This window comes from Labrus mixtus, chromosome 11 (assembly GCF_963584025.1).
Source record: "Labrus mixtus chromosome 11, fLabMix1.1, whole genome shotgun sequence".
Classification (NCBI taxonomy): Eukaryota; Metazoa; Chordata; class Actinopteri; order Labriformes; family Labridae; genus Labrus; species Labrus mixtus.
The window spans coordinates 22,904,695-22,924,663 of NC_083622.1; the positions used below are offsets into that span (position 1 = coordinate 22,904,695).

Here is a 19,969-nt window from a genome sequence, read left to right on the forward strand (position 1 = left end):
TCGTTAATGATCACAATAAAAGCACATGTTGTAATTTTATTTTAAACCTTTTGTCTTTCAGGTGGGACCAGGGACATTGGATCAGCGTTGACCAGAATGTGTATGAGACATCGCAGCATAGAGGCTAAACTCAAACAGTTCTCCATGTAAGCAACGTTATACATTTGACCTTCTCTACTTTCCTGCTTTACAGACTGTCAACATTTGTAAACATACAGGATCTGATATGATATATCCTTCATGCAATTTTGCTGAATGCTTGGCGGGGATGTAAATGGGGTTGGGTAAGAGCAGGGTTTTCTTTCCCTATAAATTTAATCAAAGTGGTTTGGCTGAGCTAAATAGGGACAGTTAATCAGGAGTTTATGTGTTTAAAAAAACGTCCCCTCCTCACACATTTCAATTCTGACAATTTCAAGTGATAAAAGTTTTGCTTTTTTTTTTTTTTTCACTTCTGACAAAAATATCAGCACTATAATGATAAATGTTCAAAGGTAACTTTCTAGTATGGTTAGAGTTAATTTCTTATTACAGTGTTCTCCATATTAGTAGGTCACAGTTAGCATACTTTCACCATTGAATAGTGTATATAAATAAAGTTTTATTTTACCGTTTCTAGACATTCAGTGTGTGTGTGGGTGAGAATGCCTCTGGTTGTGAAATGCTGGGAAAGAGACGATTTGTCTGGCAACACAAGCATCAGTAATGTTTCAGTGTAGTCCACACACCACAGCTCTTCCTCTCTCTTTCCATCACACACACACACACACACATTATGCAGACAAGGGGCGCTCTAATTTTGGGTGGCATTTCAGTACAGATTCCACTTGGATCTCCATAGCAAGGGCTGGACACAGGGGGGCTGTGGTCACCACCCACCCACCCACTGACACACACACTTGAGAAATGTCTGCAAGAGGGAGAGGTCTAATTTTAGTTGTGTGCATTAAGCCTTCAGCTCCCTACTCCTCATACCCAGCCTCTTTAACACTCACAAATACAAGACGGGCACTGTTAGGTAATGATTGACAGACAAGACTGCACCAGTTTCTTACTTCCTCCTGTGACACTCAGTCAGACATCAGCAATCTCTTCTCTTCTCTCAGTTACGGTTTTTCTCCCTTTCTCTCACCTTGTAAATGATTGACAAAAAAGGCCATACAGTGTTAGACAGAAATTCCAGACTTAATGATTTTTATGTCTGATGGTTTGTCTGCTAGTTTATAAACAGGTGACAGACTGACAAACCGTGCTCAGCATGCCGTAAAACATGGAAACAAAGTTTCTGGATGGTAAACATATACCGGTATGCTTCATGTGTAGTATTGTTATTTGTTTATTTAAAATAAGATAGTTTATCCATGTATCACTCAATGAGTTTTTCATTTTGTTTTTAAACATATTTTTTTGACTTTTTGCCTTTAATGGATCGGACAGATATAGAGTGACAGAGAATGTGGGGAGAGAGAATGGGGGATGAAATGTACCAAATGCCGACAGAACCAGGTTTCGAACCTGCGACCACATTTTTTTTTACTGTAAATATAATTGGTTTACAGAATCAAACTGACCGCAGATTAAATAACAATATTTTGCTGTTAATCACAGGGTCTTCCTTGAGGGTCTGATCAACCCTCTACAAGAACAGGTGGAGGATTGGAAGAGAGGAGTCAACACTTTGGACAAGGACCATGCTAAAGGTAGGATACACAAATTAACTTCATCTTTTCATATATCAGACGACATCTTCAACAACTTAAAGCAATGCAAGGAACACTTTTTCAGTAATAATGTTATTTCAGCAGCTTACTAGTTATTATCGAATTATGACCACGAGAATAGGTTAGGAATGGGAAATTTTCTTCTGGGAAGATAGACTTGTGATAAAACTAAACTGTCTGGTGCAGTAAAAATGTGGGGGGATGATATCAGTGCTACAAAGCAAGAGATATTCCAAAAAAAAGGGCTTTGTCATACCCTTCTGCCCAAAGGGTTCTAATTCTTCAACACCCAGAATGCACAGGGCTCGTTGCCTTCCAATGCCACTCCCAGGCCCTTCCCAAATGGATAGGCTTTAAAGGTGCTTCTAATGGGTGTTTAAATGAAAGTACAAAAGTTTCCGCTTGCTGACCTGTCAGAGAACAAAATAGTGCGTAGACAACGCATGTTTTTTTAAATTGCAAGGTGAAATTCACTGCAGTATAAAGATTTTCATCGGTACACAGTTACTACAGCACCACCAGCTGTCCCGGCTCAAGCTGGCCATTTCTTTCTCTCCTTACCTGCTGGGGTTGCTTCACCCTCCACGGCATCTAGCTCCTCTACACACAGTAATTCCACCACACTGTATTCTGCTGTGTGCATAAGTAGCCCCAAATGTCTGACTCCAACTTTACAATAGTAAGATCGTTTCCTCCATATCTAAAATAAGACTGCTTCCTGCCATTCAACCTGGGTTCTCACCAGCTCTCGGACGTGATGTTAAATTTCCGGTGCTGCCTCTCTTAGAGGCATCTATCCGCAAAAAAAAAGTACAGGTTGTAGTACAAAAAGGCATATGAAAACTCTGCCAGGTGACGTTTTGCTGGTACATGGGAGCTTTCCTTGCAGTTAACACTGAGGGGAGTAAAACATTGTTCATTTACATATAATATCAATATACACGTAGCTGGTGGAAAATCAGCACATTTCCCCTTGAAGGGTGTCATACTTTTCTTTTGTCCCACAGAATAATACCAAGTGTATGAAAAACTGCACGTTTATACTAAGTTTTCACTAATAATACACTTTTCACCTTGTCCTCCTGAACCAGAGTATAAAAGAGCCCGACAGGAAATAAAGAAGAAGTCCTCAGACACCCTGAAACTTCAAAAGAAAGCAAAGAAAGGTAAAAGTTGAATGCAATTTATTTTCTTAATTAAAAAAATAGCTGATGTGAATTTACTAAATATTACTGCTATTGGCAGTTAATCTGTTAATGATGGAGAACAATGTTCTGCTGACACTCTTTGCTTAAGATTGGACCGTTAAATTATCAGTTTAGAGCAAGACATCGTGTTGGAGTCACACAACACAATATACACTAGCGTCTTAATGATGAAGTGAATGCATGAAAACTAGACATTGTTTGGGGGGGGGGGGGGGTCACATATTAATTACAAACTGATGCTAGAGAAAGATATCCACCTCATATGTCCTAAAACTTGTATCCATGTAGAATGCTTTTGTTGTCCCCTGCTACTTTTGATGCTTAATCAGAAAGCATGGCACTTGAATCTTTTACTCCCCCATGCTAAAAGATTAGCTCAATATTCAAAAGAGCTTTACCCGTACATGCTTTGTGTCTGTCATAACCTGCCAGACCTACGTGTAGCAAAGATGAGCTTTAAATTTGCCTCTCTGATAGCCTGGTCATTATCTGTCTCATAGTTGCTACACCAGGAGATAAGAAAAAATGAATCTACGGGTGAATGACTTGTAATGCTATTATTCGTTTTACTTGAACAAGATGTACCTGGGCTTTGGTGGTAATTTGATGAATGCTGTACATGACTGAAGATCTCTATCAGCAAAAAGTCAGCATTACAGAATTAAGAGAAGTCATAAACACGACCAGGCAAAGAAACAGCTTGTGAAATAAAATGCTATCTTTTATTTTAAATGAGAAAATGTCCTAACATTATAAACAACATTTTCATTAGACAGAAGTAATGTGTATGGAAGGAGTTTGCCCTTGCTGAGATTAGACTTATACAAATCTAGAGAGGATAAACATTACCTTACTTGGTAAACACTGCGAGAGTGAAGGAGCTTTCTCATACTGCATGTCTTTTGGCTCAGGTTCTACTTACACACTCGCCCACCTGGGTAAAAAATGATCCACACATAAAAGGAACTGGGAAAATATGTTTCCACAGTAAGTTTTGAGATGTTGATGTGTTCAGGTTTAAATAAGTGGTTGTTTTATATTCCTAAAGTCAACAGAGGTTGAGGGGAAACATGGAACTTTCTCTTACTTTGCAGTGGATCTAACAGCATAGAACTTAAACAGTACAGTGATCATTACTAGTATGGCAACAAGAGACTTGTGTCTTTCCCCTGCAGCATTCTGCGACACTGATAATTAAATACAAGGTAAAATCACCAATAGATTATCAACCCAGCAATAAAAGAAACAATAACCATAGCAACATTTTGCAACAATTTTCATCTGTTTGTTGTGTAGGTGCAGCAGAATATCAGTATACTGTCAGTATTTGATTATGTCAGCTTTAAAATTTAAAACTGCCAACATTTGGATTTTTTTTCAGTCATGTGGCGATCAATGCAGTGATTAATAGAAAGTATTAATAGAATCAAATTATCTGGTTTGTCTTAACTGGTGATGTTCTTACATTACAGAAGCATTTTACAAAGCTTTGCTTGTTGTGGTCAGCTAAGCTTGCCTGTAATGTACTATTAATTAAAGCACTATTTAAGTACTGTGTGATACTGGGCGACTTAATGATGTTACTTCCTTCTGAAGCATATTGAAGGCATTGTGTTGGTTTCTTATTACAATGATAGCAGGCATCCAAAGACAAAAGACTGCACCCTAAGGTGATGGATTAGTGTTTAGTGGTGACACTGTTTCAGTTGACTTGGATCTCTTCCCTCTCACTGTCCCCATGTGTTTCGGATACATCCTTCTCCTTATGCTGCACTGCAGCTGATAATCTAGGTAAGTCTGTCTGTGGCTAGACACACTATCCAAGTTTTAGTCCAGGCTGTAATGTCTAACCAAGCACCTTGGATGCATTTAGAGAAAGTCATTTTTTCACCATAATTTTCTCGGACATTGTCTTCAAGACTATAGTTGTCACATCACACATGGGAATCTGTTGTTACTTTGGGTTTTGACTTCAAGGTAAAGAAACTAATGTGTTTCTTTTCAGTGTGCCACCTAGTGACACAAATTACACTTTTTTTCAATGCTTATAATTCATACAATTTTTTTCTTTTGACAACAACAATATTTATTATAAATATATAAAACATATGATTTCGTTATAACATAGCATTTACCAGTAGCTCATTCCCCCTGCTGGTATTAGCCTAGTGATTAGAGCTAGGAAAATGTATCTTAATTTACCCCACTACATCTGGTCCATGGGAAATGTCTGTAAACTCATGGCCATGTCACAGAAACAAAAAAAATAATAATTATTAAGTCTAGGAGTGAGCTGATTCTTTCAGTAATTGAACTTTAAAAAGAGCATGCTTTTTACACACAGAACTTATACATCTTCTGTCAGCTTGTGTTTATCTGATGCTTGATGTGTCTCGTGAGGGTGTTTTTCTGACCTGAGACCTCAGCCTTGCTAAGAAACAGCCTGTGACTGAAACCTAATGTAATCATTGGTCATGTGAAAGCTCAGATAATCTCATTTCTGTGTGTATGCACAATGTATCTTCATGTGTGCAGACCATGTAAACCACCTCCAGATTAGCCTCGGCTTAGTTACTGGATTTCTGGCAAGTTGAGTTTGGTAAAAACAAGTGCATCATACCCGTGGGATTTCTGACACTTTGTGTCGATTTCATGTCCCAAATGTTCTGATACATAAAAGACTATACAATCCAGCAACGTGCACAGCAAAGCTTTATTTTCATTTTCACTAACACATACAAGAACTACTCTTTCTGTCCTCAGCTATTTGAAGTGGAAAGCTAAGTAGTTAACTCGTCATGAACTTAAACTCAAAGGGCATCGCCATTGTATCGTTACGTAGTTACTCTGAGGGTGTAACATAGAGACACTCAGTAGTCAGTGTGAAACCAAATAGTTTGTCTACTGTATATAGCCCAATCTCTAATTGTCTCTTATGAAACACTGAAACAGCTTGGGAAATATGCTTCAGGGTGGATTTGTTTACTATGCAGTCAGTGACCACTGAACTTCCGTGAACCTCAGTGTATGTCTGTGGTTGAAGGGAAGCAGGAAGTAGCAATCAGGACCTTGTCATTCACATAGTTGCACAAGTCATGGTACTGAACCCAGGAATGTGAACAAACCAAGGAACGACCCATTGTAGAGACAATTTCGAAACATAACAGAATCCTATGTTCGGCACTCATTACCTGTCTCCTGATTACAAGTGGAAATCTCTTGCAAGGATATGACGGCATAGGTGTGTTCCTGTGAGTTTTTCCAATCCCCTCCATCCGTGCAATTCTGCTTTTTCCATCTATGCTAATGTCCGTCTCCAGCTTGTTGAGTAATAACAACTGATTTTGGTTGATCAATTATTTTTCAGTTCGCCTTATGGAAATTAGTTTATATATCTTCTATCTATCTATAGCTTATTTTTCTTGAAATTCAAACGTTCTCATATTAGTTAGTGTGTAAAATGATAAGTTGCTTCTTCTTGATAGTACTACCTTTAACAAAAGTACATGTAGAAGTTATATGACACTGATTGTGACAATGTTAAGCTCGGCTAGTCAAGATTCTCATGGGCCCTACCAAAACAGCAACAAAGAAAATCTTTTGCTTTTTTTTAAGACACAGTACCTCAACTTACTGTAGCGTCTATCCAAAACCACTGTGGCCAGAATGCAGGAACCTTCATTATACAGCATGCCAAAGAGACACCACAGCATCTCTGGCTTTGGGAATTTCACTTTTCTACAGTAAGGCCAACTAAGGCTTGGAGCTTAAAATGTTTTTATCACACTTAAAAGAGAGTTACAGATCCTGGGAGAAACTCTTGATTTGTGTGGATTTTGGCGTCCCCTGTTGAAAAAGCAGCACCTCGTATATTTCAAAGTGTTAGTCCTGTTTTCTGAATAAAAATCTCCTCCTTCCATCTTGTAATAGTCAATCATATCCCTCACTGAATCTTTGAAGTGGAAAATTTTAACAGAGGCTGTTTCTGTGACATGCTGCTTTAACTCACTTCATTTGACACTTACTTCAAAGCAGTGGGAACAAGCATAAAAAAAATTACATTATAAATCTTGTCGCTGATGGTCTTGTCTGCAGATGCATCAGTACTGGTTTCAGTCTTTTTTCAAGACCAGCTAAAAAAAACTCCTCACATGTTTTCAAAAGAAAACGAGATGTGACGTATATTTTGGTTTATGTCACCTTAATGACTGTTCTTTGTAGCAAGTATTAAGTAAGCATTCTGCAAAACGGAGTTGAAACAATTGAATTAATTGATTAAGGTTTTAATTCAACTAAATTATAAAAGCCCAGCTGTTTACAACTCTTGATTAAAGCATTGTTCACATTTTCCTTGGCAACAGCATTGATATAGAGTCATATTGCCTGAAGGGTTATGAATAATACAGACATTGGTCCGGCAGTGGAAACCAGACTAATGAGTGAGGCCTGTCTAGCCACCTTGTACAATGTAATTGAATACTTATTTGTTCAAAAAGTGCCCCTTTGAAAATATAAACTACAATTTGAACTTTCCATTCTATTTACTCATCAGTATGGTCCCCAAAGTGTAATATAGTGGGAATTGCCATAAGCACTCGCATAACTCACATTCCTCTCAGTGTGACAGACACTAAACAAAGCTTGGTTATTGGATATCTTATATATGGAAACTTTTGAACGATCTTGAACTCAGTTAATAACAGCAAGAGTTTCCAATGTGTGCTTTTCCATTTAAAGCAGCCATTGTTTATTGTCCCTTTAATTGTGGTCTAGTTGTCAACCGATGGTAAGACAAAGCAGCTGAACCAGAGCTTCCCAAATGATTTATAATGTATAGATTGTACTGCCATATCAGAGAGAAAAGAGCTAAAGCTTTGTCTTCGACATTATACACACATCCTTTTGTTTTACATTTAACGTGAAGATAATTCGCCCCTGGAACTCTATCAGTGTTTCCTTCATACTAATTTGCATTATATAGGGCCTCTCAGGAATCGTCAATGTCGGGCACCAGTTTGTTATCTTTGCTTAGACACAAGAGCAGACAGACAGACTACAGTGCTGCTTACTGTGGGTTTGACCTTGATGTACCAAAGTCAAGAGTGTGTATGTGTATAGCTTTTTTGAGGACGAGTAGTTTGAGTGGTTAGATAATGCTTTTGAGGCCCACAATAAGTCCACTTGCACAGTCTCCAGCCTTCCTGCCTCCATAGGGAATTCAAGAGGGCTTGAGCTGGCTTCAGGGTGTCCTCTCAATCACCCAGACCAACACGCATACACTCTCACAGAAACATGCACAAATGTATGCAGACACACACACCTTTACACACTCAACACAAGGTTTTACTTTTAGCTATCCGCTCACAGCAGATTGAAGTTTTTGAGGATAAGCAACAGATGACTTTAAAGTTGGTAACCTTCTGACTACCTCTGAGCAAACAATAGGAAACACTTCCATGACATGAGTGGCCCTTCATGTGGAGGTGATAGCCAAAACGTAGTAGGGACATTCAAATGCACAGTGAGAAGATAACATTCAGAGCTGTAGTAACACTTGGAGCCAACTCCAGGCAGAAGTAATGAAAACTCATCATACTTTCATGGCTTTGTATTCATATTGTTTGTAAATATTCATGCATGTTACAGTAGCAAAACTCTGTTCTTTGTAGTGTTTGTGTTGTAGTGAAAAGGCTTTGTGTTCCAACGTACCATAGTAACTAGATCTGTAAACATTGTGTAGTAGTAGTAAATAAACCAGTCATGTGTTTCCTCGTGAGTTGGTAATCTCATTATACCTGTGATGTATTTTATTTTTTTCATGTGTTTGTTTATATTTCCATTTCGTTTCCAAGGTCGAGGTGATATCCAGCCCCAGTTGGACAGCGCCATGCAGGATGTCAGTGATAAATACATCCTGCTGGAAGAGACGGAGAAACAGGCCCTGAGGAAGGCTCTTATAGAGGACAGGCAGAGATTCTGCTGTTTTGTAGCCATGCTGCAGCCCGTAGTGGTGAGTACAGTAATGTGTAAAAGAAGGACTAAAGCCTTTAGAAAGTCCAATCTTCAACCTGTCTCTGCATTTTGTTTTACTGACTGTGAAGGTGATTTTCAATTCATTATTTTTATTGAATTGCTTTACTTGTACGTACCTTTATGCACTTTGTCCATCACCCACCATTCCAGATCTTCTTGTTTCACTCAAAGAGGACTTTTTCTATATTGTGTAAGCTCTTGATATATACTTCATTCTCTGCCATTTATTCTTCTAGGATGAGGAGATTTCTATGTTGGGAGAGGTCACCCACCTCCAGACCATATCTGATGACCTCAAAGCCTTGACTTCTGACCCACACAAGCTTCCTCCTGCCAGTGAACAGGTGAGAAAACTATCAAAGATGACAGCCCATGGACAGTTAACTTAAACTGAAACAACTGACCTGAGGTCAAGTTATTTGGATTAGTTTAGTGCCTTTCACCTTGACAGGTGCAACTAAGAAGTATGACTACTATTTATCTTCCTCTCAGGTGATTATGGACCTGAAGGGCTCAGACTATGGTTGGTCTTACCAAACGCCACCCTCATCTCCCAGCACCACCATGTCCAGGAAGTCCAGCATGTGCAGGTAGGCTCCCACATCCAATCACAAGACTCACAGCCACAAAGTAGTTTACCTAATGGACAGACACATCTGGGTTTTTTATTTCAGAATGACACTAAATATAAAATAAAATGTCTACAGTTTTTTGAACTGAAATATGAGGAACAAATATTTTTAAACATTCAATTTAGAGGTTTAATCATAGCATGTAATGTATGCACAAAGGATCCCAAACCCTCTCAATGGCTGTGAATTATATTTGGAGACATCTTAGAAAATCAAAACTTTTGTGTTGCCCAATCTATGTCTGCCACCCAGTGGTCAATTTAAGCTGGAGTAGTTAGCATATCCTTCATCTTCATTTCTGTATTTGTGCTTCATCTGCATTGGTAGTCAATAGCCCCATTCAGACTGCTGTTTTTAGGGTGCGAAGGCGCTGTTGCGAAATTGTTCTCTGAAAAGGGCTTATGATTCACCTAAGCAGGTTACACTTGAATTTAACTACATTTTAAAGGAATGGCACAAGGACAATGTTTGATATATAATGTGGTAGGTTAGACTTGATTAGTTGTAGCTCTTCAGACCATGTCCTCTACACTCTCTCCTCTCTTCTTTTTTGTTTGTAATTTTTCTTGAACTTTTCTGGTTTGAATAAAGAAATGTGTTTTTGCCTGGGTTGGGTATTGCTTTGCATTTCTCATGTTAAAGCTTTGGGATATTAATTTTGAAGACAATGGATTTCATCAAAAGCTTAAATGCCTTCCAGTCTGTTGAAACACTATAAAAGAGCAATTTAAGTGTTTCACCCCAAAACAAGACTTTTTGTTGTTGTGCTTTCAACCAATCGTTCATGAAATGACTAAATCATTGAGACAGCTGCTTTCTTGGTTTTGATGCTTTGTAATTATAATTTTCACAGACTTTGAAGTAAAGCTTGAATAAGAGAGTTTTGCTTTTTTTGCATTGTATGTTTTCTTTCTACATAATTTACTTATTTTGATGCATATTTCATTTGACAGGGTTTTCAATCTATCACTTCTGTATTGCTTTAAGGTTTTAATTTACACAGTAACTAGTCCTCAATAATTCCACTACTGTAGTGTAATTAGCTCAGCGTAATCTCTGTGTAAAAACTCTCAAACAGCTGTTTCAAGGCATGAAATCTTTTGATTTCCAGCCTCTAATTATTGTCATTATGATATCATGCCTCTTATGTTGTTTTGTTTTGTTGACTGGATCGGCCACAGTCACTGCCTGCTGCATCTTGGTGTGCTGTGTTAATTGTTTCCCACCCTGTCTCCTCCACATTCCCCCCAATCCATTCTCTCCTTGTTATTCCTGTTGTCCAACCATCCTCCTTCAATCCATGTCTATGGGTGCACTTTGATTCCCCCCCCCCCGCTTGTCACTGCCAAACTTCTCCTTCCTCTGGTCCTTCCCTCATCCCTCGCCCTTTCCCCCTTCACAGTAGTCTGAACAGCGTTAACAGTAGTGACTCCAGGGGATCCAGTGGCTCCCACTCTCATTCTCCTTCCTCCTCTTCTTCCTCCTCTTCCTCACACCACCTCTTCCACCACCATCCCCCTCGCCATCGGTACCGCAGCTCTACCCTACCCCAGCAGACCCCAGCTCGGCTCTCTAGCATCTCCTCCCACGACTCAGGCTTCATTTCGTCATCACAGGACCAATACACATCGTGCAAATCATCATTGCCAATGCCAGCTGAAACAAAGGTAAGAAATAAACGGCAGGGACCCACATGTAACCGTCATCGTAGCTTAAAGTAGCTTAAAGTTCAACGCTGTAAAACCAAGAAATGCTTTATGTTTTATAGGTTATTGTATTCAGAAACAAAGAGAGAAACCCCAAATCAGCAATCGACAATAGTCTTTTCTCACACATTTCCCCAGCCACTATGGGAGGCAGTTAGCTGGCAGCAGAGAGTGTATGTGATCATGGTGAAGTCATTTCACTACTATTATTATAACATAAATGTACAGGAAATTAGTCTGCTTCCATTCTAGCCCAGGGCAAAACAGGTCAGCCCTATCCTGCTATTAAAGAGTCGACTGCTGTGACAGACTGCGGTTTGGTTAAACTTGCAGGGGCCTGATCATGCTGTTTGATGTATTATCATTAAATGTATCAAAGTAAAATTATATATTTCAGCGTCAATAGTATGCTTTCCACTCGCTGAGGGCATGTTTCTATCAGCAGGTCTCATTGTGTCACTTTTATTGCACCATCTGACATGGACTTTTTGGGTAATTATCGATGTAATAGTCAGGGGGATTGTCTGTGTCGGATTTTGTGGTTTGAGATCAACCATGAGAGCGGCTGGCTGCATTAGATGGCGTTTTGTAAGGTGCCAGCAACCAGAGTTCCCCTATCCAGGACACAGTGGTGGAGTTAGACTCCAAGATTTTATGATGCAGTGAGAGAGTGGTTTGGCAAATTCATTCGTGACCTGTTTACAGTACAGTCTCAAGGATTAGCCCTCTCAATGCCTTATTCTAAGGTTACCGTAGTTGATGTTGGAAAAAGTTTTCATGGCTAAATAGGATTTACCGGGGTTACTCCTTAACCCTTGACTGGTAAGGCCAAAGATTCTAGTCAATGTGGATTTCTTTCATTTACATACATTTTTAATAACGGTGTGGTTGGTGCTCTGCAGCTGAACCCAACCTCTAATCTGCTTCTGAAGGACCACAAGCAAAACAACTATTTCCCTTTATAGGCATGAATTAAGTATGAATTACAAACACGGGTGTTAATTGCTAATATTTCCCTGATAAAATGTTTAACACGTGTTTGTGAGAGTACTTTCAACATCCTAAAGACAACTTATCCTGTGCATTATTTAACAATGCTACAGTACTGCTGATGTCAAAGCAATTAATGCTGGTATGACTCCCAGTGCACCTTCTCTGCCACCTTTATGGTCACTTGTCTGTACTCCTCACTAACTGCTGAGGACTGTGGAAAAATTGCAGCTGCTCTCTAACAAAGTGCTTCTCTCTGCTTCTCTCTGTCTACCTGCTGACATGTCTGTCTTTGCGTTTTTTTGCCCCTCTGCACATGTCTATCTGTCTCAATTTCTTCCACCACCACCACCCCCCCCCCTCACTAACCTCTTCTCTCCCTCTGGTCTCATCTCACTGGCTTCTTGCTGCTGCCCCTTTGCTTTTCCAGCCTTGTCCCAGTTCCAGGTCCTCTGAGGTGTCAGAGACTGGGCAGCCTCACAGTGACTGCAGCTCCCCCTCTCCTCTAGCTGCTGCTACTGCACCTCAGCACGCTACTGACCAGGTGAAACACGCTTAACCCTCTTTCACATACATGTCTGTACTGTACAACTACTACATGCACTACAGCTTTCTTGTACCTAACTTCAAACTTGGCTGTACATTACATCAACTTAAGTTCATCACCTGCTACTCCCAGGCATGCACATCAAGTTCTCCAGTTATGATTTTGATCATCATTTATGACAGTTTCCTTTGTTCTGTTTTATTCCTCTGGATCCATGTTTCTTTTTGTACTGTTTAATTATTTCACTTCAGTGATGTGGTCATTTTTTTGTTGTCATTTTCCTTTGTATATCATTTAATTAATGTATCCCCTTGTATTTTGTTGTTTTCTGTTAATATCCTGCACACACATCCAGCTGTCCAATGGTTTTGACCACTACAGTCCGGCAAACTCCCCTTACCTGCATAGCAATGGGGGGAGTTTGGGCTCAGGATCAGGCACCGCCTTCCCTTTTTTCCCACCTTCCTCCTCCTCATCCTCCACCTCCACCTCCTGCCCCACTCGCTCATGGTCACGTCCCGCCTCAGCTTTACTGCCAGACTACCCTCAATACGGCACAATGGGCTCCCCCATGGTGCCTTCATCAAGGGTCCCCAGTTGGAAGGTTTGTTCATCACCTTGGTCTTGATGATCATCTTGCTCCCATCCTCCTTTTTAAACAGTTTGTTCAACATATGTCATTTACATTATTTTTAAATCAACTGTTTGCCTATTTTATACTTTTGATGTGTGTAGAGATGAATAAGAGGACAGAAGCAAAGTAATGTGATATTTACACCTTGACCTCTCTTTTCTTATAGGACTGGGCGAAGCCAGGCCCCTATGATCAGCCAATGGTTAACACACTGAGGAGGAAGAAAGACAAGGAGGCCCCAGCTGTAGTAGACAGTAATGGTGGTATGAGTAATGGTAACATCCCAGGGTCTACAGTACCAGCCTCAGCGGCTCTTCAAACGTCTGCATCAGTGGAGGAGAAGAACAGGATCATGGCTGCACCTATCAAGGTCAGATCATTCAAACTGTTTGTGTTTTCCACTTCTGATATAAAAAGTCTGCCGTCATTCAGCATTTTTTCTGTATTTAGGTCCTCATTACACAATGTTTTTGTTATTCATAGCACATAATCCATTTTAGATCAGACTTCTTCATTTCCTTTTTTAGAAATCTAAAAGAGAACTGAATAGAGAATAATTGTTTATACATCTGATCTATACTTTTTGCAAGTTTATGTTAAATTAAGAGAAGCTCAAAATGACTGTAGACATTTTTCCCCCTTTATGCCTCTTAACTTTCAACTTTGTGCTTGAAAACATTTGTAGTTTTCTATGGCAGATGGCAATTTGCCACGATAAACAAGAATTACTGGGTGATTAAATTACTTCTTATCTTTACACGTACTGGACGGAGCACACAGACTTAGGTCAGTGTACACTTAATGCCATCTGTGTTTCTTTAGTTTAAGGCAAACTCACAATGAACTCCCAGCAGGCCAATGTTTTCACAGTCGTGGCATTTAGACCACATGAATAAGCCTCTCACCACTAATGTTCCCATTTAGTGACATCAATTGTACCTAATAATTGTAATGAGTTAAATGAATTGTACCTGGCTGTGTCCAGACAGTCAGACCATCAGACCCCATTACAGAATGTTGATTTCACTGCTTGATTGCTCCAGGCTGGGGATATTGACGCCCATGAGGAACTGGCTCTGGCTTTAACCAGAGGTTTGGAGTTGGACACTCAGAGATCCAGTAGAGACTCCATCCAGTGTTCAAGTGGCTACAGTACACAGACCAACACACCCTGCTGCTCAGAGGACACAATACCTTCACAAGGTAACACAATGTCTATCATATAGTCCTCAATTGTTTAGTAAACTGTCACCTGTTTTTTTACTCTTGTTTCATACAATATCTTGCTGGTGTCAATGCATCGTTTACCCCTCTCTTTGTGCTTTCTAGTATCAGACTATGACTACTTCTCCATGGCGGGGGATCAGGAGCCTGAGCAGCAGCAGTCAGACTTTGACAAGTCCTCCACCATCCCCAGAAACAGTGACATCAGTCAGTCTTACAGACTAATGTTTCAGAGCAAACGGCCGGCCTCCACAGCCGGCCTGCCCAGCACGCAGGCTCCTTACCCAGGTCAGGGAGCCTACCCTGCAGGGCCCTATCCATCCACACCCATCCACGGCGGGCATTATCCTTCTACCCCTACAGGTACAGACTACACAGATATTGTCACAATTGGATATAATTCTCTAAAATCTTGAAAAAATAATCTATGTTTGTGCTCTCTCATGGCAGGCTCAAATTCAGGTCAGGCATTTTATTCTGGATCCCACAATGCCCCTGGCTCCTATTCTTCAGGCCATGGTCCAGTGATTGTCACTCCTGGAGTTGCCACAATCCGCCGTACCCCCTCCTCAAAACCCTCCGCCCGCCGCTCAGGTTCAATTGTGGGCACTGGCCCCATCCATATTCGTACTCCTGTTATCCCAGTAAAAATCCCCACAGTGCCCGACTTGCCTGGAGTGGTAAATGGGAGCAGGAGTGCGGAGGAGACCAGAGGTGGAGATGAAAGCCCAGATTCTCCAACATATGCAGGAGGTGGGGATGCCAGCACGCTGCCTATGATGTCCTGGAGTGGTCAGGCTACCACCAATCCTCCCAACGTACCCCAGCACCTGCAGAGAGAGCCAGGGCAGGACGGAGGAGAAGAGGACCACCAGGGAGGAGAAGGCTCAGAGGGCAACATGCTAGTGGCCATCCGCAAGGGGGTCAAGCTTAAAAGAACCCTCACCAACGACCGCTCAGCACCACGTATCCCATGATCACATGACACAAGAAACATGTGATCTTGCGTCAAAGAGGAGTGCGGCTCTCCCTTTGGGTCAAAGGCTTTAGACAAAATGCTGCTGATAGAAATGTGTTGTACAGAATCAAAAAAAGTCTTTATGCTAGTAAGAGAAATCAAACACATTCGTTATACATAAAGCATAATCTCCTTCTGTTTGAATTCCCCATCTTTAATGATTCAGAAGAAAGATGCATACAGAAAGTCTCTTGTTCTGGTTCAGGTATCGTTTGGGTTTTAATGATGTAGAAAATGTGTAAAGCGAGGTTGTTAAACATACAGCTTTGGACCTGAAGTGGATCACACGCCTTTACAATCTCAAGGCCTAAGCCTAAGGTGGTGATGCAAATCCGAGCCCACAGGTGTGTTATGAAATACAAACGGATGCTTTTTTGTTTGCAAATAACCAGAAGAGGAACAAAATCAGCATTACACTCGAGGACAGGAAAGATTAAGTTCACACATTTTGTTTCCAGTGTTTTCCTTGAAGCAGAGGGTTGGACCGTGTCAATGCCTCTTCTCAGTGTAAATAAACAGTGTGTATTATATGTAAACACTCATTGCGTAGGGAGTGCAGTGTACTACCGTGGGACAAAAAAGCATTCCATCTGCCAAGTGGCTTGGCAGAAGGGGTGCAACGAGAAATTCAAGTACCACGCAGTGCCGAGAGAGCAATAATAAGGTGCACTATAAAGTACTGGCTCCAATGTCTTTGCATTGCACCGTTTGGCATCCCCTCAGCAGTATGGACTGCTCACTCCGAGGGACGCCCCGAAGGCTGCAGGAGGGTGCTGTGTTGTCAAAGCCGTCTTCCACTAACAGTTCAAATATGTAAGATTTCCACAGAGCCAATCTTAACACAGAAAGCTCCTCACTAAGCTACCGACGGTAACAACGGGACTTTGTGTTAAAGTCAAGGTGTGCGAGACAACAGTGTGACCTGAACGTCACATTGTCGATGCCCTGACATTCAGACACTTTAATTTGCGTCCTGTTTTGTTGAAGTTGTTTTAAGTATTTACATGATTTGTAAATAATTTTGCATGTCAAGGATTGTGTTTGTGCTTCTCACTTTCTGTGTCTATGCTGTTTATCTCTCTTCTCCACAGTCACAATCATTTAGTCTCACATCTTGAAGCAAGATTTTATAGAATCATCATCAAAGCCCTTTGCCAGAATTTGGTTTTAATGTTGCATGTTTTCCCAGTGTTTATTTTATTAAATCCGCAATATCTACTGGCTGAGCTTTGTAGAACTCCTCAGTAGTTTGTGTTTCTATATAAGCCCTTATATATATCCCCTTTTTGTGTAGCAGCATTTATTAGCCATACTGCAAACTGCTGTGCGATCATAACGAATATGATTACTAATGAATGTCAAAGTACAGACGCGCATATCAAAACTCAACATTTAATATACTAATATTAATTAAGGTTATATAAAACTTCATGAGTCAAATATTTTTTGCCGGATTTGAACCTCATCAGTAGGGTGCTATGATTTGTTATATGACATACTGTTTTTCTTACTGTTATGTGACATGTTAGCCTGCATGCTCAGCCCTTTTGATTCATTTGGTTTTAACGTGTCATCTACAATTTTCTTCAACACTACACATATTAAAATCTTTATTACAATTAAGTAAAAAACATCAACATATGTACATATGAATGTATTCCGTTATATTTCGGATGATATGGCTTTAAGAGGACCTTTCCCTCAAACTGCAGCATTTTAAGACAAAAGCATTTAGTGTCCATGAGATATATTTTCATTTCTGTTCAGGCACTGTGAGAACACAGCTACTACAACAACAACAACAACAACAACAACAACAACATATATAAAAACTGTAAATGTTACATAGCTGTATAAGTTTATCCAGAAAGTCACACTTTTTTTTAATTTATTTTCTTCTTCTCATTCTTAAAATCTCTTTTTAGTTCTTAACCTGTCTATTTTTTATACTTGTATGAAGTATCAGAGTAATTAGTTGTTTTATCTATCAGTGCATGTGAAGTGAAATGTTCTTCGCTTTGGAGAGACTTCATTATGTCCATTATTTCAAACACACATATAGTGCATACACTGCATTGTTGTAATCAAGTTAAGTAGGTTTATTCCTTTGACTGCCAGGTCAAAGTTAGGTTATATAACGGAGAGGTTTGCATCAGTATTATGAGTTCAGATTTGGGGGGAAATGGTATACGAGTCCAGAATGGTTTCACTTTCGTTAACACAGTGCAATCTCTACACAATAGGTATTCTTGAATCAGATTGTTATTGTTGGTTTCAGTGAATACTTTTGTGTGTTTGGTGTGTTTTGGATCAACTGAGTGGAAAGATGACTGACAGCATGCCTCGCTATGATTCTTGATGGAACAGACTGCAATCTTTTCCTGGGGATGATTAGAACTTAAATGTTTGTATCTCAGTTATTTACATCTGGTAAATAAGGTACATTGTTGGTCAACAGTTCTTTTAGTAGGCCTCTTGTTCAATTAGATTCAAACAAATAGCACGCTGGTCTTTTGGTCAAATCTGACCTGAGTTTCCCACAGACGTCAACTTATTTTCTACATCTTTATCAGGTTTCTTATGTATTAAACGTAATGGAAAAGTACAATAGACGGCAAAAAAGAGGATGACTCAACTCTTTGTCTGAATTAAACCCAGACTGTAAAGTGGGGGCAGTCAAATCGAACCAATTGCATACAGATACTCCGTACTGTGTAATGTAAACTGTGCTAAATCATATAACGATACGGATGTTTGGGAAACTTGGCTTTCAGTTTGGGATATTGTTAGTAATGTTAATTTTATGTATTTTGTTTTTGTTTTCTGGCCGTCCTCATGTCTAAAACCTGTAATGTAAACTTGTAAGGTCCGTATTTAAATTGCTAGCATAAATATATATTATATCAGAGTTGCCAAATGTCAGTATATCCTAAAATAAGAAGTTTATAGATTGTGAGGGTTTCAAAGTAAACTTTGGCCTGGTTTAGTTATTTTTTTTCCCCCGTAGAGAACATTTTAGTTGTTCTTTTAGAGGAGAGTTGACCTCTCTGTCTGTCCGTGTACAGTTCAAAAGCCTATGATGCAGTTTGTTTCAGCAGGTAAAGATTGTTATTTTTTGTGTAATGACAGCTTTCGCAATATAATAAAAAAATATAAATTTTACTTTGACTCTCTGAGTTTTTGAATGTGCAAATTTGCAACCTTTCTGAGTTATCAGTATGAAATAAAATAAAAATAAAAAAAAACGCCCCGTGTAGTATTAAGTGTCGGGCCTCAAACATCTTAAATCAGTCTTCTTTCCCATTTGTTACATTTCAGGTAATTATTGGATATGTTCCAATAATGGAGAATACACAAGTTAAAATGTTCCTGAATAAATAAATCCATTGTCCCCTACTTGGATGAATAATATATCATTCTTTAAGTCAATGTAAACAGATGAGCTTCTTGTTTTTGGCCACTAGGGGGCGCCCCTGTCTCGACTTTACGTTACTCCTAAACCTAGTTTATAGCTTCTTTGGTAATGTATCACTCCTGTCGTCATCAGAGGCTGAAAACACATGTCTAATCAATAAATGTAAACCCACAACGATGAATCTGCCACTCCCCCCCACACACACACACACACACACACACACACACACACACACAGCCTTGGATTAAATCCCAAACTGCGTGAAGTATATGAGAAGTGAAACACCCACTTTTGCCTCATTTGCCTCAAGTCCAGGCTTCCTCCTCGAAACTAATAACTTCCACATGGTGTCATATTTTCACTGGGTGTGGACTGACTGTACTCTGGCTGAATAGCTCAAATGCCCCACGTGTACATCAGCAAAGGGAGGGATGGAAACACACCCAGCACATAAACACTCCCTTTACAGAGATGATGAGCCTGTGATGTTTACTAGCCTATATGAAAACTCATCATTTTTTCATCTTTCCCGATGTCCCAAGTCATTCTTTTTAGATCTTTATGCAATATAGGATTACATATTTAAGCTGACGCCTTTTTTTATTGTAGGCTATTTAAAATGAACACAAATCCACGACATAAATCACAGATAATGCATCCAATGAAACATGTTATACCCGTAAGACTACAGACAGAATGACATTCGTCTTTTCATCGTTATAGCAGCAGTAATAATGCACACATCTCCACTGTGCACACTGCTCCGTCTGTTAACGTACGTGAGGCGCTGCCGTCAGAGTTACGCACGGAGCGAAGCAGCGCTCCTATTGGAAAGTATTTC

At 39.9% G+C, this 19,969-nt stretch overlaps 1 protein-coding gene across 5 annotated transcripts in view; it reads left to right on the top strand.

Moving 5' to 3' along the window:
- LOC132984232 (protein MTSS 1-like) overlaps positions 1–16,109 on the top strand; it is a 45,589-nt gene extending 29,480 nt beyond the window's left edge. The window contains exons 4-16 of one of the 5 annotated variants that reach the window (XM_061050971.1): positions 62–146; positions 1,609–1,700; positions 2,813–2,887; positions 8,782–8,939; positions 9,199–9,306; positions 9,455–9,552; positions 10,997–11,261; positions 12,721–12,834; positions 13,193–13,441; positions 13,638–13,841; positions 14,515–14,674; positions 14,801–15,058; positions 15,146–16,109. In XM_061050971.1, coding sequence (XP_060906954.1) covers positions 62–146; positions 1,609–1,700; positions 2,813–2,887; positions 8,782–8,939; positions 9,199–9,306; positions 9,455–9,552; positions 10,997–11,261; positions 12,721–12,834; positions 13,193–13,441; positions 13,638–13,841; positions 14,515–14,674; positions 14,801–15,058; positions 15,146–15,672 — 2,393 coding nt within the window. In that variant the 3' untranslated portion in view covers positions 15,673–16,109. The remainder of the gene's footprint in view (positions 1–61; positions 147–1,608; positions 1,701–2,812; positions 2,888–8,781; positions 8,940–9,198; positions 9,307–9,454; positions 9,553–10,996; positions 11,262–12,720; positions 12,835–13,192; positions 13,442–13,637; positions 13,842–14,514; positions 14,675–14,800; positions 15,059–15,145) is intronic. The other 4 variants (XM_061050974.1, XM_061050975.1, XM_061050973.1 and 1 more) reach the window with 4 other exon arrangements.
- Positions 16,110–19,969: the final 3,860 nt, after the last annotated feature.